Source organism: Taeniopygia guttata, chromosome 2 (assembly GCF_048771995.1).
Source record: "Taeniopygia guttata chromosome 2, bTaeGut7.mat, whole genome shotgun sequence".
NCBI classification, from domain to species: Eukaryota; Metazoa; Chordata; class Aves; order Passeriformes; family Estrildidae; genus Taeniopygia; species Taeniopygia guttata.
Genome location: NC_133026.1, coordinates 76,760,381 through 76,784,484, shown reverse-complemented (window position 1 = coordinate 76,784,484; position 24,104 = coordinate 76,760,381). Strand labels below are relative to the sequence as shown.

General features: G+C 40.7%; 1 protein-coding gene across 4 annotated transcripts in view; it reads right to left on the bottom strand.

The window, feature by feature from the left end:
* Positions 1-11,295: 11,295 nt before the first annotated feature.
* Positions 11,296-24,104, bottom strand: part of MYO10 (myosin X) — a 162,814-nt gene continuing 150,005 nt past the window's right edge. For all 4 annotated transcript variants that reach the window (XM_030267071.4, XM_072924275.1, XM_072924277.1 and 1 more), the window contains 11 exons: positions 23,167-23,309; positions 22,547-22,741; positions 21,295-21,452; positions 19,889-20,012; positions 18,631-18,928; positions 17,719-17,926; positions 17,092-17,228; positions 16,167-16,287; positions 13,532-13,984; positions 12,973-13,164; positions 11,296-12,693 (listed from right to left, as the gene is read on the bottom strand). In XM_030267071.4, the coding sequence (XP_030122931.2) occupies positions 12,583-12,693; positions 12,973-13,164; positions 13,532-13,984; positions 16,167-16,287; positions 17,092-17,228; positions 17,719-17,926; positions 18,631-18,928; positions 19,889-20,012; positions 21,295-21,452; positions 22,547-22,741; positions 23,167-23,309 (2,140 nt within the window). In that variant the 3' untranslated portion in view covers positions 11,296-12,582. The remainder of the gene's footprint in view (positions 12,694-12,972; positions 13,165-13,531; positions 13,985-16,166; positions 16,288-17,091; positions 17,229-17,718; positions 17,927-18,630; positions 18,929-19,888; positions 20,013-21,294; positions 21,453-22,546; positions 22,742-23,166; positions 23,310-24,104) is intronic.

The window sequence follows — 24,104 nt, the reverse complement described above, 5'->3', positions numbered from 1 at the left end:
AAGATTGCTTTCCATTAGCTTCATTTCCTCACAGGATCACAGACTAGGTTAGTTTGGAAGGAATGCTTGTAAGACATTTGATCTGCCCTTTCTCCCCACAGACACACTCAGCACCCCTGTTACTTGGCTGGGACATGTTGCTGTGTGTCATGCCCAGATTAGCTCTGATCATCTCTGAGGACTAGAGATTCTGCAATGCACTCTGGGCTGTTGTGGTGTGTTTTTTCTTTAAATTGATGTTTGTTCAATGTTTGTTCATTTTCCTCCTCCCTAATCTCCCCTCCTCCCCAGTTGTCAATCTTCCCAAGCTCTTCCCTAACCCCCTCCCTTCCAAGTTGTCAAACCTCCCTTTCCCTGCCCCTTTTTCCTGGAACATTCCCTGTCACTCCTCCTAGTCCCCTCTCCTTCTTCCAGAGTGTTCCCTGTCCATTTAGGTACACTCAACACCCTATTGGTTACTTTGTGTTATTCCACTCCCCTATTTCCCCTAATAGGTTTATAATATGTCAGTCCTGCCTTAGACCGCTCCCCAGCTCTACCCTCATTGGTTATTGTTCCTACTCCCCTCCTCCTGAGTTCCTGTATAAAGCCTTTGTTTGCCCTCCCAAGCTGGACTTGGGGCTCGCCAAATAAATCCAGCTTGTTACACCCCAAGTCCTGTGTCGCCTCCATCTGTCCCTGCGCCAATAACTGGGATCGCAGAGCCCACAGTGGGACAGCCACACCTCTCTTCCCTCACCGCCCAGCACGCCACTGCTCGGGGTGTCACGAGAGGAGATCGCGGTACATCGCTGGGCAACCTGTTTGAACATTTGTCCATGTTCATTGCAAAGAATATTTTCTTATTATCTATTAAAAATTTCTTATTCCACCTATTTCCTCTAATTTGGTTCTGCACCTCGCAGGGAAGGGCTCTGTCCCCATCCATTTTATAACCACACATCAGGTACTCTGTAGGTAGATCCCTGTAAACCCCTGTCCTCCAGAGTGAGAGAACCCAACTCTCCCAGCCTTTCTTCTTTGTCATGAGCTGTGTGCTACTTACATTCCAGGGGCCCTCCAGACTTCTTCCACTATGTCAGCATCTGTCTTGAGTTGGCCTCAACTGGACAAAGTATTGTGTATGTGGTCTCACAAATGGTAGAGGGAGGGGAACAATCGCTTCCCTTGTCCTGCTGGTGACCTATAATTAGTGCAGGATTATTGACTCTTTGCCCAGTCATACCCATGGCACTTTCTTACTTGTCTCTGCTTTGAGGCTGAGGAATTGTGTCTTAGTCACTCTTACTATTGCAGCACTCTTGTGTCTTAGTCACTCTTAATAAGGTATGATTTTGAACATCCATCTTCTTTTATCCTGAATGTTTTTCAGTTCTATAACAGAAATAAGATTTCTCAACAAGAAATAACTTCCTTGTGTGGTTCTAGTCACATCATCTCTACACATCATCTAGTCACATCATCACATTTGCTTGAAGTAGGACTAAATCAGAGATTTGAATAGTTCCATAACACCGCACTGTGATTTGCTTTTGTAATAATTTCTAAGGACTGCTTTCTTTTTTTTTTTTTTTTTTTTTTTTTTTTTTTCCTGTAACTAATGAAACTTCACCATTTTGTCCCTAAGTGCTAATGTTCACTTCAGAGCCTGCCATACAGCTCATTCTGGTCTTGGGATTCCCCATCACCTCACCTGCTTTACTTTATCTACTTGGAATTTGTCATTTCATTGGACAACTATTCAGTTTCATAGAGTCATGCAGGTTTTTTTCAGTCTGCCCTTATCCTGGCTTTCCTGAATAACTTGATGTCATCACTAAACTCTAAGCTTGCTCTTCATCATTTTCCAGCTCACTGTTCACTGTAGGTTGAAGATCTTCAAGCCTCTCCTGAACCTCAGGAATTATCTCCTTCCTTTGTTTGGAATGGATTGTTTTCTCTTACTGTCTGTTTCCTATCTTCTAGCCAATTATTTACCCACATCAGGACTTCTTGTGTGTATACATAACTTCTTTTAAGCCTTAGGTGATGAATTTTGCCAAAACCATTTTTGGAATCTGGGTAAACCAGACTGCCCTCATTAGAGAATTTCAGCAGACTTCTAGGGCAGAGCTTTAGGAACCAGAACCTATGCTGTCTCTTCTCAATAATCATATTTCTTGAGGTGTCCACTCATTCTATGCATTATTATAATATTGAGTAGTTAACATTAAAAGTCTTTAGTTGCCTAGATTCCTCAAAACTCTAAAGACTGGTGTCATAGGTGACATACGTACCATGCACTTTTAGTTAGTCCTATTTCATCCTGAAGCTTCATGCATGCTTTTGTGGAATTTCTCCTGCGTCTTTTCACTAAACTCCGATATATTTCCCAGTTACCATTTAAGCGTAGAGTAACTTTCCAATTAATAATTGGCAAACAGTTTTCTCCTTTGATGCACACCCTCTTAGCCTTTGCAGCATCCCTAAGGTCTCTATTGAGGAATATGTTTGAAATTACATCCCAAGCTCCTTGTTATTTTATTAACTGTAATATAATAATTAACTATGGAACAGGAATGCATTAAGTGTTGTCCTGTAATATGCAAAATACAATTAGAACTGTGACATGTCTTTAAAGTATTTTATGTACAAGTCTGTGCATTTCAAAATACTCTTGTGTTCACTGAAATATTTATCTGTTAGGCAGCTGGAATACATGGGACCTGATTGACCTTGTAAACTAAAACTGTGTGGTGGCTTGACTGTGGCTTTGTGCCAGATGCCCACACAGCCACCCCATAACTTCCCTCCTCAACTGGGCAGGGGAGAGAAAATACAATGAAAGGCTCAGCAGTCAGAATAAGGACAGGGAGAGATCCCTCACCAGTTACTATCATAGGCAAAACAGACTCAGCACTGGGAAATTAGTTTATTTACCAATCAAATAATGAGAATTAAAACCAGATCTTAAAACCACCTTCCAAACACCTTCCCCCCACACCTCCCATCTTCCCAGGCTTAACTTTACTCCTGATTTCTCATCATCCTCCTCCTCCCTATAGTGGTACAGGGGAACAGGACATGGGGGCTGTAGTGAGTTCATCACACATTGTCTCTGCTGCTCCTTCCTCCTCAGAGGGAGGAATCTTCACATTCTTCCCCTACTCCATAGGGGTACTCCTACAGCATAGGGTCCCTTCCATGTAGTGCACTCCTTCAGGAACAGGCTGTTCCAGTGAGGGTGCCCTGTGGGGTCACAAGTCCTGCCTGCCACTAAAGCTGGTCCAGTGTGGGTTTCCTGCAAGGTCACAGCCTCATTGGGGCACCCACCTGCCCAAATGTGGATGGTCCCCCAAAGGGCCCTCAGTTGGCAGCAGATGGATCTCTGCTCCACCATGGACCTTCATGGGCTGAAGAGGGACAGCTACCCCACCACGGGCTGCACCATGGGCTGCAGGGGAATCTCTGTTCCAGTGCCTGCAGCACCTCCTCCCTTCCTTCTTGACTGACCTTGGTGTCAGCAAGGTTGTTTCTCCCACATGTTCTCATTCCTGTCTCCCACCTGTTGTTGCACAGCATTTTTTTTTCTCCTTCTTACATGCATTATCCCAGAGGTACTATCACCACCACTGCTGTGCTCAACCTTGACCAGCAGCAGGTCTGCATTGGAGCTGGCAGGCATTGGCTCTGCAGACATAGGGAAAGCTTCTGGCTGCTTTTCACAGAAGCCACCCCTGTAGTTCCCCTCCTTCTTCCCCTTGCCACTACCAGCACCTTGCCATGCAAACCCAATACAAGGTGCATAATACCAGGTGGCATAAGATGAAAAATTGAACACAAGTGACAAAAATATATGAGTGTTGATGCTCCTTCTTATTAAAAAATGACAGTGTTGGGGACTTTTTTTCCCTCATTTCTAGAGGTTATGCTTAGTGCCTATGAACTCAAAGCTTTAAGAATAGAACTCAACAATGAATTAATATATGGAAGAATAATGCTTCAATTTTATATTTTCTGTAATAGAGATCATGATCAGGGAGCTCTAATATCTCTCACATCAGATATTCATTTTTGTTTAGTAAAAGTGTGCGAGGACAGTAGTAAATATTGCATGCTCAAATGCAGTGTTGTTTCTGGATCCTGGTTTTATAGAATTGTGCTAATGCAGCAATTATATACACTTATTTTAGCAATTATTTATATGTCTTGAATTTTTAGAAAGAATAGTATTTCTGATGAAACTGTTCAGGACTTGGGACAAGGGAGTTTACAGGAGAAAATGTATGGCTCAATAGCTATGGTCAAACCCAGTTAAGTCACTTAAAACTAAGTGTTCTTAGCCCAGAAACAGTACTGTACAGCAATCTCATAAAATATTAATGCAACAATTTATAGGTGTTTAAACCAAACTGTGCTGATCTTCCTGTCTGTGTAATCATGCCATGTAAAAGATCAGTAAGAATAATTGATTTTCATGGATCTAATTTTGGAGCTAATTACTGTAATCTCTCAGATGGCATTACCTGTTTGATTATGTGGGGTGGAGAGTTGATAATGACTTTATAGGTTTAGCTCCACTCTTCAATCAACTTTGTGTGAGAGTAGGCCAAGCAGGCCAGTAACCTTTTTGAATCTAGCATTTGTTTAGAGTTTATGAAACGGGTAAGCTCTTACTGGAGTTGTCATTGTCGAGGAATAATCAAAATTACTATGAATCAGCAAGTTTGGACATTTTGGCTTTTGTAGAAAGAGTGATCTAAGTAAAAACATCAGGTGCAATGTTAGGTTTAGTAAACTGAGAAGTTCCTAGTGGGAGAAATGCCTGGATACTGGCACTGTACCTAGACATCTGAATGTGGTGACATGGATGGGGAAATACACTCTCAGAAGGCAGCGTATAAGAAAAAACGGAAATGTCTTTCAGAATGCAGAATAGATAGTCTCCTTTATATGGAATTGTTCAGAGTACATGCAAGAGCCTTCCTTATGATTGAAAAAAACAGGACTTGAAGATGGAATTTCATCAGTACCTACTGTTTTTTAATTCTAACACATTCAAATGAGAGGATGTTTCACAGCATGACAGGATGGATCAAGCTGTAAGGGAACACACTGGGTGATCTGGTCCAACCTCCCTGTTCAAGCAGGGTCATCCATGTTCCCCAGAGCACATGGAACAGGATTGTGTGCAGACAATTCTTGAATATCTCCAGTAAGAGAGACTCCACAACCTCTCTGGGCAATCTGCCCCAGTTCTCAGGCATCTGTACCATAAAGAAATCCTTTCTCATGTTCAGGTGGAATTTCCTGTGCATGAGTTTCTGCCTCTTGTCCTATGGCTTGCACTTACAAGGGCCTGACTCCATCCTCTTGACACTCTCCCTTCAGATGCTTATCAACATTGATAAGGCTCCACCTCAGATCTCTTCTCAACGCTGATCAGGCCCAGTTGCCTCAGCCTTTCCTCATAATAGAGATGCTCCAGTCATCAAAAGATTAAAAGAATCATCTTTTTCACCCTCTTCTGGACTTGCTCCAGGAGCTCCATGTCTCTCTTGTACTGAGGAGCTCAGAACTGGACACAACACTCTAGATGTAGCCTCACCAGGGCTGAGCAGAGGGGCAGGATCACCTCCGTCAACCTGCTTGCAATGCTATTTTTAATGCGCCCCATGGACAGTTTCTTGTCCATGAGGACTCTCAGGTCCTTCTCCACAGAGCTGCTTTCCAGCAGGTTGGGCCCCAGCCTGTCCTGGTGCATAAAGTTATTCTTCTCCAGGGGCAGGGCCCTGCATTTGCCCTTGTAAAATTTCAGGCAGTTCTTTGTCCACCTCTGCAGCCTGTCGAGGTCCTTCTGAAAGGCTGCACAGTGTTCTGGGGTATTGGCCACTTCTCCTAGCTTTGTTTTGTCACTTCAGAATTAGGCACACCATTACCTTTCCATGGATTGCAGTGAGGCTGCTGGCTGATAGTTTCCTGGGTCCTTCTTCGTGCCCTTTTTTAAGACTGGTGTGATCTTTGCTTTCGTTCAGCCCTCAGGCACCTCTCCTGATCTCCATGACCTTTCAAAGATGATTATTAGTGGCCTTGCTATGATGTGCACCTGCTCTCTCAGGATGCATGGATGCATCTCATCAAGGCCTACGTACTTGTGGATGTCAAGTTTGTCGAGCTGTTCTCTGACCAAATCCTCCCTAACTAGGGAAAGGTCTTCCTGCTGATGTTCATTTGCCCTTGTCTCCAGAGTCAGAGGTCCCTGAGGGCTGATCTTGTCAGTGAAGATTGATGCAAAGAAGGCATTCAGCAGGGAACTGTTTTAGTTTTAGTAACAGTCCCACATAATCCTTTGGTTTCCTTTTGTTATTGTTGTATTTGAAAAAGCCTTTCTTTTCCTTGACATCCTTGGCCAGATTTAATTCTGGGCGGACCTTGACTTTCCTTGTCTCATTTCTGCTTACTCTGACAATTTCTCTGTATTCAAAGTGGCCTGACCCTGCTTCCATCTCATGTATAGTTTCCATGTATGCATAAGTAATGACAGCAGTTCTTTTTTCATCCAATAGGTATGTTGCTCCTTTTGCTTGATACCTCACTTATCAGGATGCATTGTTCTTGAGCCTGGAGGAAGTGATCCTTGAATATTGACCAGCTCTCTTGGACCCCTCTTCCCTGCAAGGCCTGTTCCTGTGGGATTCTTCCAAGAAGGTCCCTGAGCTAAAGTTAGCTCTTCTGAAGTCCACCTTGTTGTAATCTTACTTGCTGCCCTGCTTCCTCCTCTCCTGTTGCTGAACCCCACAATCTCATGACCACTACAGCCGAGGCTGCACCCAGCCTTCACTTCTCCAACAAGTCTTTGCCTGTTTGTTTATGAATTGAGCAGCTCACCATTCCTTGTGGGATTCTCCACTACCTGTGGCAGAAAGTTGTCATCAGTGCTTTCCAGGACCTCCCTGGCCTGTTTGTGCTTTGCTGTGTAGCTTTCCAGCAGATGTCAGGGTGGTTGAAGTCTCCCACATGAACAAGGCCATGACTTTGAGGCCACTGTAATGCCTGTAGAAGGGATAACCCACTTTGACCTGCCAGTCAGGCAGCCTGGAGCAAATACCCGAAGTGTCAGCCTTACTCATCTGCCTTTTTATCCTGAGCCATAAGCTCCTGACTCGCTCAACATCCACCCCAAGACAGAGTTCTATGTGTTGCCTCACTGAGAGGGCAGCTCCACCACCGTGCCTTCCTGGTCTGTCTCTCCTAAACAGCGTAGCCCTTCATGGCAACATTCCACTGTGGGAATTATCCCACTACATCTCTGTAACTGCAGTGAGGTCAAAGCCTTGTGACTGCACACAGAGCTCTCGCTTCCCCTGCTTGTTTCCCCCACTGTGTGTTGGGGTACAGGCGTTTAACAGAAGTGTTTCATATCCCAGTGGGGGTCCTGTCTAGTGGCTGTCCTTTTTTCTGCTTGTGCTTCATTGAAGTATCCCCTCTTAAGCCTCCTTTTGCTGTTAGATTGGTTACTATAGTTCTCCCCTTTCCTAAACCTCTAGCAGGTCTGTCCCTGTCCTTGTTCCTGTCCCCCTTGTTATTGGTCAGGTGGTAAATATCAGGAGTGTGATTCCTGTCTGCCCAAGAAGATGTTTGTGGGTGTCAGGGAGCAAAGGAAAAATGACTTTTTATGCAAGAAAAAGGAAATAACACCTGGGCTAAACTCCTCTTGAGCTCATCAGAAACACTGTTCCCAGGAACTTGGGCTGTCTGATGAGATCCTGCTTTTTAACAAACACCCTTAGAAAATAATAACAACCCGAATGGAACAATATTTTTGTTATCAAACTTTCAAAGAAATTACTGACCTGAATTGCTGCCAGGATGGAAAATTACTATGACTTAAGGCAGCTCTCTTGTAACCCCAGAAACATCAGTCCTAACTGAGACCCTGTGAACTCTCAAGGACCACAGCAGCCTGCAATCAGCAGCCTCCTTCTGAGTAGGGCCTCTCAGGGCCAGTGAACTCTCAAATTTGCTATACTTGGAACCACTGACAGACCTTGGATGATATACCCACTGCTTGAGGTTCAACCCTTCGCCCCTTGGCATCCAACATGAGCTGAACTCAAGCGGAGTTTTTCACAGGTACATAATCCTTTAGGTCTGTTTGCGTGCAAGTCTGAATATGCCATAGAAAATTTACCATGAATATTGCTCTCTTAGATTCTTAAATATATTAGATTAATAAGTGAGGCCTGTGAGTTGCTGTCATACTTGTAGTAAATTCTGTAGAATCTTTCTTAAAATCGTTTGAATTAGGCTATCAATTAAGCACCATTAAGTGTGGTTTAAACCTTTAGGCCTAAACCATTGGTCACTTCTGCGACTAAGTTTGGCAAAGGGGGCCACTCTGAACCTTGTGACTTAATAGGTGGGTCTCCCTCATTCCTTTTTATCCTTATCCTTTCCCATTCTTATCCTTTTTCCATCCCCAGCCTCCATGTAAGTTACTTTTGGTAGATTTTAGATTTAGATTGATTGATTTTAGATTTTGGTCTAATTTTTCTCTGTGTCCTTTAACCATCTAGTAAGCAGTAGGGCAAACCTTTAAACAAATTTTGTCACACTTCCACTTTAATATTAAACCTGCTTTCGCTGGTACCTTTTAGCTGGTGATTCTTCGAGCTGCCTGAGACAGCTGTTTGTGACACATGGAGAGCAAGAATAATGAGAAGGTTCCCTCCCTGTTCTCTCTCCTACCCCAGCTTCCTGAGAAAGACCAGGTAAATGCATACTACAGGTGGAACCACTCGGTGTATAGTTCACTTCCTTGTATCGCTGCTGCCCTCTTCTGCTGGCTTCCCAAGGCTGTTGTGGCATGGGGAGTTTTTGTATTGCACCAAAGGCCTTGTGTCTGTTGTGATCTTAGGGGAGGCTGTGGAATTAAATGTAGTGACTTTATAGGGCTGGGCTCCACAAAGTGGATTAGTTTGATTCAGGACAGTGCTGTCATATGTGGTTGGTACCCTTTTTGTACTTACTTCACAGAGTTGTAAATGATGTGGAGTGCTTGTGCTGTGAGAAAGAGTCCGTCAGCATTGAAAAAGCAGACACTGTTCTGGCCATGTTTCTGCAAAATGGCCTTGGGCAAGCATGACTGGCAGTGCTCCAATGTGCCTATGTTGAGCATTTGAGCTGGTGCAGACCTGTGAGTATGTGTAATGCCTCAGAAATGTGGGGCTTGAAACCTAGCTTTCTGATGCAACACTACTGGGGTAAAGCAATTTCCTCTGCATGGCTTCTGTAATTACATTTATTAAGAATTCTGGCATCCTGACAAATGGTTGTATTATATTATGATGCACGGGGAAAGTGCTAGACAGAAGCCTGATGATGTAGGAAGAATTGAAGCATGGCCAGCTAGGTCCAGAGAAGAGCCACAAAGATGATTAGAGGGATGGAACACCTCTTTTATGAACCCAGGCTGGGAAGAGTTGGGGTCGTTCTACCTGGTAAAGGCTCCAGGGAGGCTTTGGAGCAGCCTTCCAGTACCTAAAGGGGACTACAAGAGAGCTGGAGCAGGAGTTTATATAAGGGTGTGTAATGATAGAGCAAGGGGAAAATGCTTAACTGAGAGAGGGTAGGTTTAGATTGAATATTAGAAATTCTTTACTGTGAGAGTGGTGAGGCACTGGCACAGGGTGCCCAGAGAAGCTGTGGATGTCCCATCTCTGGAAGTGTTCAAGGCCTGATGGAGCCCTGAGCAACCTGGTCCAGTAGAAGGTGTCCATGCCCACATCAAGGGGACTGGAACTTTAAATGATCTTTAAGGTCCCTTCCAACCCAAACCATTCTGCAATTTTATGATTTAAGGGCATACTAAGATGAAGCTATACAATTTTATTTCTATTGCAGCTGACACTGTTCCTAGGCCTGACTGCATGGTTTCTGCCTAGCCCTGTGCTCTTGCAGGGTGCCTGGCTCGTGGGCTCCTGGGCTCTCCTCAGTGTGGCTGTATTCCACCAGGTGCAGTCCAAGGCTGTGGGAACCCAATGTGTGCTCCTGGAGCATTTTTGACAGAGTTGGTGTAACCATCTGGGGCAACCACCATCTTCCAGAGGGGGAACAAGTGGCTGTTCCACAACTGGGGTCAGTTCCAAGCACATGGACAGGTATTCCACTTCCAAACTCATATGTGTCTATTATGCTGTATTTATTTTGATAATCTGTGCATTTGTTCTATTGAATGTAGACAATTATGGATTTTTTCTCTTTGCCTCAGTAACAGTTATTGGACTAAGATTTGCATGGCAGGTTGATAGGCTTGGCATGAATGAAGAGAAGCTTTTATTTACAGTGATGTAGTGACAAGCACTTCCGTGTACTGACCAAGAGCAAACATCCCTCCCAATGGTTGACAGCATCCAGAAGTCAGTCAGGAGGCAAATTAATCAGGTAGTGGTGTCTGCTTCTCAAGACTGTGATTCTGTATGAGACTGTCATCTTGTGTATTCCTGGGTGGTTGACCAATTACTGATCATGATGATGTGCAAGGACTTATCTGAGCTTCTTTACACACAGGCAAAATTGAGCTTTTTTGCTATGCTGGCTGAAATGTATCAATTGTGCCAGTCCAAGGATGCCTTTCTAGGAGAAGCTAAATTCTTTCTAAACAACTAGCATATGGGAAAAATTAAAAAAAAAAAAAAAAAAAAAAAAAAGTCAGTCTCAGATACTCTGTGTGTGTGTGTGTGTGTGACTATACATATTGAAGTTATAGTTATGTTCTTAAGTTCACCTTTTCTGGGAGGGTGGGGATATGAAATTAGTAGTGTTATTTAGAAGCCTTTAGGGACTGAGGGGTGGTGTCACAGATGAAGTGACTAGAAGTATTTGGCAGTGGGAGGAGGGCAGAGTATTTCTCAGAGGAAGCCCTGTAGTGTACAAAGGCTATGTACACTATGAAGGCATTGCATGCTGCCCTGCCATGATGTGGCTGCCTAATAAAAATAAGCCATCTTTCATCAGGGCTACATAAACAGCAAAAGCTTCACTTACACATTCACTGTGGCATGGAATTGCTCAGCAGCCCTTCCCTCTGTGTTGTAAAAACACATTGCATGGACAAGAGCACCTGCCCCAGTAACAACACACAGCACATGCACCTTTCCAAGCAAAAGCACGCACACACACACACACACACACACACACACACACACACACACACACACACACACGTAGCCTGTGCAGTAGGCTTGGCTCTTGAGAAGACAGGAAATTAAAGTTTTGTTGCAAGTCTGACTTAGTAGGAAATAGAAACAGAGCACATGACATATATTTTCTTTATTGCTGGACTTTTTTTTTTTCCCAGTAAGTAGGCATGATTCCTTAAAGACTGAGGTTTTTAGAGATTTTTAACAACAGTAAGGTTTTTCAGGCCTCTTTTTGTTTTTTTTTCCTGTGGACAAAAAGATATCTTTGAACAAAGTTTTGCCTTATATTACAATATTTCTGTACAAAAATAAAGGTCCAAAATCAAATTATTATTAGCTGATATTCCCCAATTTATTTACAGGGTACTGTCAAGAACATTCATCAGGCAACCAGGTAAAATATTAAAGCAATTGCATTGTATAACGTTGCCTTTTCTAGTCAACTCTGAAGGGCTCTGGCCTTAGGCAGTCAGTCTTGGTTGAGGAGTCCAGCCAGAAGTATAAAACAGTGATGTCTTTCAAAGTAAAAATTAATATTAAAAACTTAAGCTGACATTATGGAGAATTGAACTGATAACTGTATTTCCATATTAGGGTAGTCTATAAATATTCTCAGCTACATCTCTCTTTATCATACAGCAGATACAGAATGCAGACTTCTGCATCAGTGTATGAAAATTTTGGAATTTACTTGTTAATAAAACTGCTTATAAAGTAACCATACAATTGTAACAACTATAACTCTGAACTATTAAAATGTACAGAAAGACTGTTTACACCATTGCACATACTTATTTCCTTTGCTTCAAAAGACTTGTGAAACACAGAATAAAATTTGTCAAATTTTACTGACAGCTCAAATACACATGCACAGTGTGCACATCCATGGAAGCAAGGGGAAACAAAGTGTTGGCGTCCATCAGGAAAGCTGCCAGCAGCGCTCCAAAAAAATATACCTTGCTCTTCTTCCCTCCCCCTTCCCACCTGTATACAGGCCAGTAGATTAGTGCAGAATGGATGAATATTTTTCAGTGTTCTGAAAGGACAAAGGAAATCCTCTTGATTTTTATCAGCAATTTAGTTCAATACAAGTTAGGCTTAATATTGTAAGGCACTTATTGCTGCTTGTATTGCAGTGGATCAAGTCTTAAGGCATTTGTTACATCAACAGAAGGTAATAATGCTTTGGAAAGTTTTGAATGAGCCAGCAGTTCTAGTATGTGACTATTTCAGCTGATTTTCCCCTACCCCCCTGTGGTCTTTCTAAAATGTTTGAAGATATTTTCCGTTGAAACTCTGGTTCTTGGTTAGCTTGTCAACAAAAGTGATCAATGTCCCCAGGTCGTTCTGAGGCCAAGGAGTGATATATTCTATTTAGGGTGCAGTAGAACTGGTTTTGTTTTCACCTGGAGCTGCCCTGACTTCCATGACTACTCACGGATCGAGAGGTGCTGTAGCGTTTTTTCACGATCATACTGATGTAAGCTTTCATCAGCTTTGCAATGTCAACCACCTGCCAAGAGTATGAAGAGCACAGTTCTTAGTAAGGTAACAGTAAATGAATTAATTTCTTTGGACACTAACAATGTAAAACTGTCAAGCTTTCAACAAAACCGTTTTGCAGCTAAACAAATAAAAATACTCAGCACTTCTCTCCATGTCATTCTGTCTTCCCTTTAGATTTACAGGGATCTTGAACAAAGCTCTAACATTTGCAGCCATTACTTGAATTACTAAGTGGCCTGGCTATGAGAACAGGAAGACCACAATAACAAAACTACCTTGCTCTTACCTCACTAGTTTCAAAAAGCAGTTCTCTTTCATCCACCACGATCTTGTATGTGTTGGCAAGCGGAGCACCAAATGACAAGATATGTTCATACTGGAACACCTCCAGAGGCCTTCCTTCCCCACGCTTGTAGACAGAAACAGCATCAGCACTGACTCCAAGCCACAACTCCTGTGGGAATCCCCCTTCTTTACACTAGAGAAAAAAATGTAAATTAACAGCAGGGGAACAGTGGGAGCCACACAACATTTACTGTTGATGTTTTTGTCTGTAACCATTTGTTAAAAAGTGCATACTGCTTGTCTCTCTTTAAGTGTAGCCTTTTATACCTCTTATACTTGTTTTCAACCTGTCAGAATAGCATTCTGTCCCTCTATTTTACCGTTAGCAGTGGATTTAAATAGCTACAGTTCTTGCTAAAGGAAGTAGGCTTTTAATAGGTCAGTGTTTATTACATCAGCTGTCTGAGCATTGTGATACTGTATTTATGGTTTCACTGCTCTGGAATGAAATCATCACCTATACAGTGTAAGCTGTAGTTTGAATATTCATATGGTCTTACCTCTACGTCAAAGAGTGTTGAACCATAGCCAGGCCATTCCTTAATCAAAGCCATGTACTTTGCCATGGCCTGCTCCTGATTCATCCTCTGGAGTTTTTTCCATTTGTCCATAATACTAGTCATGGAAGCTGAGATTTCCTCTTTGACCCACATGTCTAACATCTGATCCTCCTCAACCTTCTGTTTGCTGACAGAGCCACTTCGGAAACTCCTCCGCAGTGTTCCTTCAAGAAAGCTGGCTCGTTTCTTCTCGGTTTTCTCTGATGCAGTAAATGTTTTGGTTGACTGTGTAATCCTAGACTTCAGCTTTTGCAAGGGATAGACTTCTTCCAGTTCTGGTATGGTGGTGTGCACAGTATAATCTCCCTGAAGGTACTGAAGACGCAAAGCTGCAAGGACCTGGAGGGTTTCCTCTGGAGCAGGGTAATGTCCTTTAATCACTGCTTCATGAGCCTATCAAGGGGGGAAAAAAGGTAAGTTTTTATAAAGAAGCCTTTGAAAGACATATGAGAAACAAGGGAAGTAAATCTACTTCCAGGCCAACCCAGGACCTGAAATAAATGATCCATTAAATAAATCAAATGGGGTAAATCTCTTGGCAAATTTAAGCTGGATAAAACTGTGTTTACCAGAAGAACTGCAAGGCAACTGAGGAACCTGCTAAATGGGAATTACTTTTACTAGGACAGCTTTTAGTGAATTCCCATATCTAAGAGTAACTGAACTATGAAAAAGGAAAATAAAATGTAAAGAGGAGAAAACAGGATTGAAACATCTGATTGCGGAGAAGCCATCTATGTTCAAGGGCATTAGGAAGAAACAGGTCTCCTGTTTTGTTTACAGCTATCAATAATCTGGCTGTGAAAACTGATGTTTTCAGCCAAACAAGCCAAGCTCTAGGACAGCTTTTAATTTTACTGAGGGGAAATAATACATCTTCAATGGATCCCAAATCAAGATAGTACAACATCTACATATTGCAGTGTTCTGTAGCATCAGGGATGAGATTCTGAACCAAGAAGACTCTTTCAAAATCTCTGCTCTCTGTGAAAATGTGCAGCACCTAGGTGTTTTCTTTCATATGACAGCAGTAGAGGAAACAAACATCCATCATGTCTGGAGATCCAGGAATTGCAAGTTCAGTAAACACACAGAGATAACTCACAGCTAAGTAACAACCAGTTTGTTTAGGTGTACAAAATGTGCCTTTAAACATGCAAAATGGTTTACCTGAGATTGTTCACATGCAGAAGAAAGAGCTGTCTTTTAGAAATGGACGGACAGTATTTTAATGAGGAAGAACTAAAATATTTTCTTCAGTCACTTATGATCATTAAAGGATTCAGACTTTAAAATAATGGAGATTACAGAGTTAAAACTGATGACAAAAGGGAATTTTGATAATTGTCTGAAAAAAGTTGATGACAGACATCAAAAGCAGATAATTAGAAAATATAGAACAGAATTGATGTTAGAATGTAATGTTACCTCTTCAAGGTATTGCTGTAATATTGATGGTAGGGATTGAATGTCATGCTTTATAACAAATACTACTGGTTTTGGCAAGGCATAAAGTATTTGGCTAAACACTAGTCAGCACAGAATGCCACATGAAAACAATCTGCTCCAGCAAATGTGCTTGTTTTAGCTGTTCATACAGAAAACTGCTTGAATCTGCTTCTTGTGTTATATAGTATCTTAAACTGAACAAAGAAGAAATACTCTATTACAGGGAAGATGTAGAAGGGGAAAACCCTTCATATGTATGAAAATTTAGGTACATCAGTTCTTGATCACATCAATCTTGCTCACCAACAGAATGTCAGTGTCTTGGTATTGCAAAGAGACAGAAATCTTAACCCTACACAGCAGTCTTTATCTGTGTCTAGTGTCCACTGAAAGAAGTTGACTACTGAAGAATTTTTAATCATTTGCAATATAGTAGAACAGGAGAAGATCAATCAACAATAATAAAAGCCATCAGTGAGTTTCTGAGTAACTATAGGGATTGATATAATAGAAATTCAGCTGCTTATGCATTTAATTTTCATTAGAAATCAATTTAACTTATTTTATGTTTTGCAGTGTAGCCTCATTCTGGGCTCAGCATGTTCACTAAGTGGATTTCTGTTCATCACAGCTGTCTTACTGCTGAGACTGGACTATTATACTATGGTACTTATGAAACAATCAGTTTTTTAAAAGATAAAAGGCTATTGCTCAATTAGATCTGTACAGTTGCCAGCAGGAATCTCTTATTAATTTGTTGCCAGTCACTTTTTTCACTTTATTTCTTACAATTTCTTCAGAAAATAGTTTAAGAAGAGGAAAATTAAAAGCAAGTATTACTCTTTTTTATGCAGCTTAGATCCAGTTATTCATTTTTCTACCACTATACAGAAAGCAATTGGCAAATAATGCAGAAGTAAGAAACATAACACTAGAAAAATCATGCGTGCTTCACTTATGTCAGGATGGGCCTATTTTGACTACTGAACTGCTTCCTTTGCTCTTGATGCTTGAGTAGTAGTGCATTCAGTTGAACAGAAGCAAAATAATAACACTCTCTTTGCTGCCTAGAACCTTCTTCCCCCTCTTCTTTAAAGTGCATCAAAACAGAATCTTTGTTCTTTACCTGCTCAAACATAAAGGCAAATTCCACGCTATCTTTTGGGACGTTTTCTGTATCCAGGAAGCAGTAGAGCTTGAAGTAGAACTTCCAGTGCATCTCCCCAACTTCAGCAGTGGCAGCAAGCCTGGATCATTGTGTTAAGAGGGAGAGAGATCAGATCAAATCAAACTCTTTTCTAAACTGCCACCTGCAGAATCTAAGCAAGGCATCAGCTGAACTTTGCTTTATGTGTGTCTATGTATTTAGAGCCTACAGCAAAATCAAGGACAAATGCTAGCTCAGTTATCAAGTCAAAGGTTTCTAACCCATATTCTCTTAATAAATGTTGATTTTAGATAAGTCAGGTGTTCATAAAAGCAACATTATTAAGTCCTGTTATAAAACTGCATAACATTTAAAACATGCCTTTTTCCCCCATTTTTATGTGGATAACGGGGGTCGATTGCCATGCATAAAACGTAAGGATAACAAACAGATATTTAGGCTTGTATTACATTTTCTTAATACAGTGCTTGCTATAGGTGGTTTCAATTTTACCGGTAACAGAAATGTTGTGAGCTGTACTGTGGTAACTTCCACGTGAAGTTAGATAGTCAGGATGGCAGTGACTGCCTGGAGTCTGACAGTTCTCACAGTCACATCGCCAGCAATGTGGAAAAATTTGTAGTAGTGGAGAAGAAAATGTAAAAATAGTGATGAGAAATATTACTCTACTGGTGTCAGGACAGAAGAAAACCAACACAAGTGGCTATTGAGTCTTTTAAGGAAACTAAGAAAGAGATCCTTTTGTTCCAGAAATGGCCATGTGTACAATTCAGCTGCATCATCACAAACAAGCAAATCAAAGAGAAAATTCAGCATTACTGACACTGGAAATTTATTTAATTGCTACTTATTAGAGTGAACAGAGAAGGAGAGGTACACTTACTTTTCAAACTTTGCCAAGACATCAGCTACAATGGTTCTGCTTTCAATTGCTTTATCAGTAGTTCCATTGTATTCAAACAAAGCAAACATATTTCTGCTATCCTCCATAGCCAAGCCACGAATTAATTTTTCAACCACCTAATACATGAAAAAACCATAGCATGGAAAAACAGTACCACAGAGTACGACACTTTGAAAAAAATTAGAGCTAGGTTTTACATTAGGCTAAAAATGTGATTAACTTGTCCTCATCAGCATTATTAATTGTTGTCAAATTCCACTGTAATTTTTATTCTTTCAGAATATGTATGTGCTATCTCCTGGCCAGACATAACCCCCTGTATTTCACCAACTCAGCAAGAGTCTTCCAGTTTTAGGAAGCAGCTTGGCTCTCATACACACCAATGTCTACTAAAGTTTTTATAGCAGGGATTTCTCCAGAACTTATTGTGGGGAGGGACAGCTGTCCTGGGGAGACAGCACTGTAAGCCTTTCCTTCCCAAAAAGGAGAGACTGGCAGAGAAAGCCCCAGAGCTTCCAAAGTGTAACAGCACTACTGCTGCCTGGGACTGGCATGTGAAGCGACATGCTGATTTTGTTACAAAGACATTCTGTCACCGCTTCTCACCTCTCCAGCTGTAGTGTGTGAGTTGATTGCAATCTTGCAGGAGCCCCCACCATGGCAATAAACTGTGGATGTCACCTCCTGCCTGCCAATCAGTGCTTCTATTTCATCTCGCGATGGCACAAACTCTCTGCATTTGGTTTTCTTCAGAGATTCATAAGTGAAAAGTGCGTATTTCTCCATTTCAGTTCCTGGAAACTGGTCACGAACCCTGTGAGACAAAGCTTATTACTTTAAGCTGCCAGTCTGTGAAGTTTGCTTATTTGAGAATTATTTTCCCTGAGAGTATTTCTGTATCCAGTACACTGCTTAACTGGCATGCTCCAAGTACAGACAAAGCTTTTCAATTATGGAGTTTGTTGGTGGACTAACATTCCTAATGGCACATTCCGCATTCCTCCATTGCATCATAGCAAGAGGAACTCCACATTCTGGTTAATGCTGAACTAACAACAATGATTTATTATTATTTAATGTTCACTAATATTTTAAAATCAGATTTGCAATCATAGGTTTGTGCCTCAATTACATCTTTAAATGTGATACTGTTCTTTTATGTGCACGTTGCATATCTCATAAAATTAAGGTAAGTGGGATGAAGAATTTTTAACAGTTTGGACAGTTTAAAATGGGACCTGAGACGGGCTGAAAGTAATTTAAGTTTATACAGTTACAGGAAGCTCTTTTGCCAACATGAAGGAACTGTGCATTCAACTTTGTGGCATTTTGCTTGATTCCTCAAATGTGTGTAATTCCATCCAGACCAACTCACACATACTTTTCCTATAACATTTTGTTTTTAGATTCACTGTTTGGCATAGCCAGCTTGCTAAGTGAATGCAACTTCAAGTCTCACTTCTAGATATCTAAATACTGTTAAAAGTTGTGGTGCTTTAGTAGATCAAAGGTTCTCACCTTTTGAGATGAAACTTGAGATATTTGAGGATGCCACGACTGGGCAGAAAGGTGCAACTCATGCAGGTGAGTATTTGCCAGCTATAGAGGTTCCCCACGCTCCCAGGGTTAGGCACTTTATTGGTTTGCTTGATGAGCTGACAGTAGAGCTCATCTCTGAGAGGTCTTAAGTCATGTCCTGTTTGGAGGATACCTTGGATTATAGGGATGGGATCAGACATAGACTCCAGCTGCTGTAAAGAATTAAATATCTTGATGGCTTCATCTTGCAGAGTTGTGTAGCCTTTGTCTTTCAGCACTTCAAAAGAAATATTGGAAGAAATATGCTTAGATGAGATATGAAAGAAAAAGCACTCAGGCTTAATGTGGAAATTGCTTAATGCTACGCTATGACCCTTGCTATGCAGGATATTAGAATCTGTATTTACCATTTCAAATGTATGATGCAAACTAATTTTATGAGCTTATATGCTATTGAAATTTGTGAAAAGGTGTATCTTGATTGATTTCTTTTTTGTGACAGAGAGCTTTTCTTTCAGAGTGAGTCACAGTGCTGAAGTGCCATTATCATATTCCATATTAACCTCTCACCCTCCTCCCAAGAATGAAACCTGTGGTCTGAGTAATATCTTGTTTAATATGCAGTTGTAATCTAAGATAAACAAATCCTTTTTAAGGATACCAAGTTCACAGTCATCAATAGTCTGAACCAGTCATTCAAAAGAGATTTCTAAATTAGTGTTTGAATCAAGAATATGAAAAGAGAGGATTACACTTATTTCAGGACTAAACAAAGCATTACTTTTAAAAACCATGTACACTCCTAAATCCTATTTCCCATAAATAAGGCTTCCTATCCCATTTTATAAAACGTACACCTGTTAATTGGAAGCTGTGGCTGCTGCAGCTTCCTGCAGAGGGTAAGAAGCAACAATAATTTTAGGAGAAGAATATGATTCAAGGGGACTGAATGAATCAGGTTTAGTTGCTTATTTCAGTGCAAGACTTTTCAAACTCAGTCTTCTTGGCTGTATTGCTGAAAGCAAGAGAAACCTTCCCTTCTGTAACACTCTTGAAGGAATACCACAAGCCCATGGCTCTATGCTAGCAAACTGCTACTCTCAAGAGAACAGGGAATCTTGTCTATTTGTATTAAAAACATGTATTTTGCCACCATTACTTCTCTGTAGACTTAAAAATTCCATCCTCTGGTTTAGTCTTTCATAAGGAAAAGTGGTCCTATTATTGGAAAACTTACAGTTTAGATTGATGTCCCCATATGGCAGTGGCAGTAATGGTGAGTGCAGTGGATGATGAGTGTAACGGAGAATTGGATTCCTCTTATAAATCTGTTCAACCACCTCAGCATTCAGGCAGTTTTCCTATTGGGGTAAGAAAAAAAAAGAGGTTTTGGGGTCCAGCTTTAAGAATAATGCAATGCATTGTGCATTAGGTTGGTTGTAAAAAACTGAGCAATCAGTGTTACCAACACTATTTGCTGCAAAATCCAGTTGTGGATGCTGTGGCTGCCATGGCATGCTGTGGGCTATGACTGCTCAGTACCTGCCAACCTCAGGCCTTGGACAGGCTTGCTTTATCTGTGCAGTAAAAAAACCATACAGCAAAGCTGCAGGACACCAAAATAAAGTGTCATAACAATTTCTGCAGTGTATTTTCATTTTATATTCATTTTTATTCTAGTAATTCATAATGGCAAATATGATACCTGTATTAAAGTTTCATTTAAAAGTATTTCTCCAACATAACTAATTGGCCTTTCAGTTAGAAACTACACAAGCTATCAAACAAAATAGTCCAAAGTGCTGCTGTAAACCTTGTGCACCCACTCTACACATCCAAATATTGCTCTTACTGCTCTTCTCAGACCAGGTTTGACAGATGTGTGACCATGTCTTCTATCAGTCCTGAATTCCATATATTTCTCCTGCTCTTAAGAATAGCATTCATAATCTTAGAACTGAGAACTTAATGCTTCTTTTCCATGAGAGAAGAGGTGGCACTCTCTAAGGGGAAAGGTCAGTAGCAGTTCTCCCCTCTTGCCTATTTCTTTGGTTCTCTTGTGAGAATCCTCATCCTCTGATAAATGCACATTAGCAAAAAGCTACAGTAGGACATTCTCTGCCTATGTGTGCACTGTCTCCAATGAGATTGTAAAACAGTAAGCATTAATTGAATGTTTTTCTCATCACACAGATATGAGATGCTTAGCCCATGCTATAGTAAGAAAAGAAAAGAACCATAATGACAAAAAAAAAAGTCAGAAGATCTGTTTAGTCCACATCATGGTGTGCTGCTCACTGTGGACAGAGCCAAACACATCTGCTAACTCATGAACCTGAACAATGTACTCTTACTGCCAGGTACAGCCTGTGAAGTTACACAAACCAGTAAAACTTGTTACTAGTTTAATGGAAAAAAGTTATCCCTCTTGCCCTCCAAGCTGCACTTCAAAGTTTGCTCTTCTACTGTTTAGACAGAAATTCCTTTATCAGGTCAGAGAATACATTTAGGTTTCACAATTTTAGTCCATATCACTGTATAATTAAAACGTAATTTTCTGCTTTATTACCCAATATAGCAATTCCAAAACAAAGATTTAAGGAACCATTCTTTCTCACCCCATGCCATCCTGCCTGTGCCTACCTTAATATCCTGAATAAGCTGCTGAGTTGGAGTATCAATGGGTGCCTTTGTGTCAATCACATTCTGGATGGCACTTGACCAGCGGGTTGCCTCATTAAGCAATTTCGTATGGAGACGGTAACAGTGTTTGCGTCCATACACGGTCACATTCCAGTAACCTGGCACAACAGCAAAATTGGTCATCATTACAAGCTACAGCCCAGCAGACACCCAGTGCTGCATCCCAGATCAGTCTGGCAGTCTTTCAGGAACTAAAGTTGTGTGAGTTATTAAGTATCACAATACAGATACTGTGGTATTAAAGGAGATTTTCTCCTTTAAAGAAGCCTGGGAGTAGCCTCATACTAAAACTGTGCATGATGCAGCTCCCTGTTTTACCCAGTAATCTTAGTAAAAGTCACTGTAAGACAACACTGTTAATACTGTGGAATACTCTTAGGTCCTTGTAGCTTGTGGGCCTTACTTCTCCAGTCCTGTCTGTAACAGGAAAATCTGAGACAGACTTGCTTTGTATGCGAGAGTTTTTCATAGTCCATGGCACATGTCAAAACAGGCATAAAGCACAGACTACCTCCTCTGTCTTTAATTTTACACCAATGAAGTGGAAACTATAACAGGAAGAGCATTTCAGTTCAAATTCTCTCGCTGCATCACTGTATAGGCTTTTTATGAAACAGATTCAGTAAAAGGAAATGTGTTTCATCTTTCACTAGTGAAAGCCTCTTTGAAGTGTCAGCGACCCCAATGAGATAATACAGGACTGTCAACAGTCTTTTCTCATTTACAAACAGACACTTCTGAGTTGAAAACCTGTTCTGAAAATGCATAGTGGAGCTGACTCAGGTGTAGGATGTAGGTTACCACAAACTGGACTCTACTCTGCATTCTCCTTATATCTGCTTCAATGTTGGCCCTCATAGTTCCACATAAAATAATGTATGAACAGAGTGCTACCCATGTCTTTCCCAGGTCTTTGGTGTGTAAGAATAAGTGTTCAGACTAACTTGGCAGAAGTGTCAGACTGTGATAATTTGAATGTTGTTGAGAAGAAATTTAACTCCTCTACCTTTGTTTTTCACCCAGTAATTCCCTGTAGAACACCTCAGTGACTTGGGAACTGGATTTATTCATGGAACAGCACTCATAATAATCCATTTAAAATATTCTCATGCATTGTTTCTTGCACTACTAGCTAGAAGGACATACTTGAAGGCATGCTAGAAGTCATACTTGAACAAGAGCAAACTATTACCTGTCTCTTTGAAGATTTTTTCATCGGGTGGGACCACTGAGCAGAGGCTGTTCAGGACCAGTGTACCCAATTTCAAAGCATTTTTCTCCGAACTCTTGTAGTAGTCCAAAGAATTGTGCGTCAAAACAAACCAACGCTTCTTTAGTTTTAACGAGGACATTTTTGGATTGTTCTTTACTTCCTTGTGTAGCCACCCTGTTTAGGAAACAATTTGAATCACACTTCTTTCTCTTGAACAGAGTTGGACAAAAGTAGGTTGCTAAAAGTAAGTTGTATACTTTCAACAACAACAAAAACATTATGTGAATTGATAAGCTCACATATGAAACAACATCAAGTAGAATTATCAAACAAGAAATTATAAAGATAAAATTAATATTAAAATCTTTCTATTTTGATTTTTCACTAGAAGAACTATCACTGAAAACTGCCATCTCAATAGAAATGGCATCCTCTCAAAACAAATTTCAGCTGTATTAATTTGTGAGTAAAGTCCACCACACAAAGAAGAGGCTGCAACACTAATCATGTTGGCATATCACCCACACTGTATTGTGGGAACAATCTCTTCAAAGCATAACAGATGTTATTTACTTTTTACTGCCCCACTCAGTTCTTACCCCTCACAATGAATTCTTGTCCCTCCACTCTAGTGTCCCCCTTTGACCTCTGAAGCAGGGTTATCCAATGATGCATCTCTTCAGGAGTGTCAGCATTACAGTGAAGAACACGATTAGCAGTGATGATCACAAATGAATTTGGTCTATGAAAATAAATGACAATTGAAACAGCCTTTATAATCAGTATACATATTGTTTATCTCACTCCCAATAATCATAAAAACTATTCATAGTTTGCATTTTCTTTCCAGAAAAATACTGTCCACCTCTAATGTATTACTTAGTTATCACCTAAAGAAATATTAAGTATTTGAAAAGATTTAGTTATGTTACAGTCACACCAAAATGCAAGGGCTATGAATGGTGGGAAAATTCACATTAAATTGCAGCTTGTCATATCCCAAAAAAAATCTGTGGGGAGAAAAACGTCCCAACTTCAATCATTCACTTTTGCATGTGAATCAGAACTGTTTTAAGGTCAGATCTATTTAGAGTATCTGCTTCAGCAGCTACATTAGCTAAAACAAACTACAGTATACAAAGGTCTATAGTAAAGCAGCATGTGAACATGGATTCTTTTATTTTTAATGCAGTGCAACCCAATTCACAGAGAATACAATCCATTTTTAATGAGAGTCTGGCTTTTACCCAATCCTACACCAGGATTCACTGAAGCATGAAGAACTAGCCCAACAGAAGTGTGCTAATGGCTCTCCGAATCAGACAGGCAGGTTCCTTGGACTACAATGCTTGCTTTAACCCTTTACCATTAATGTTTTCATCTGGAGCAATCCCTCAAAACATAACATAAAATCCCCCCACAAGACTAAAAAAACTCAGTGTGAAAAATGCTTACAAGAAAAATGCTTAACTTATTGCATTAACTTAATGCAGGAGAAATGCTACTTTAAAATTGTGAAAGCTCTGGATAATTGTGT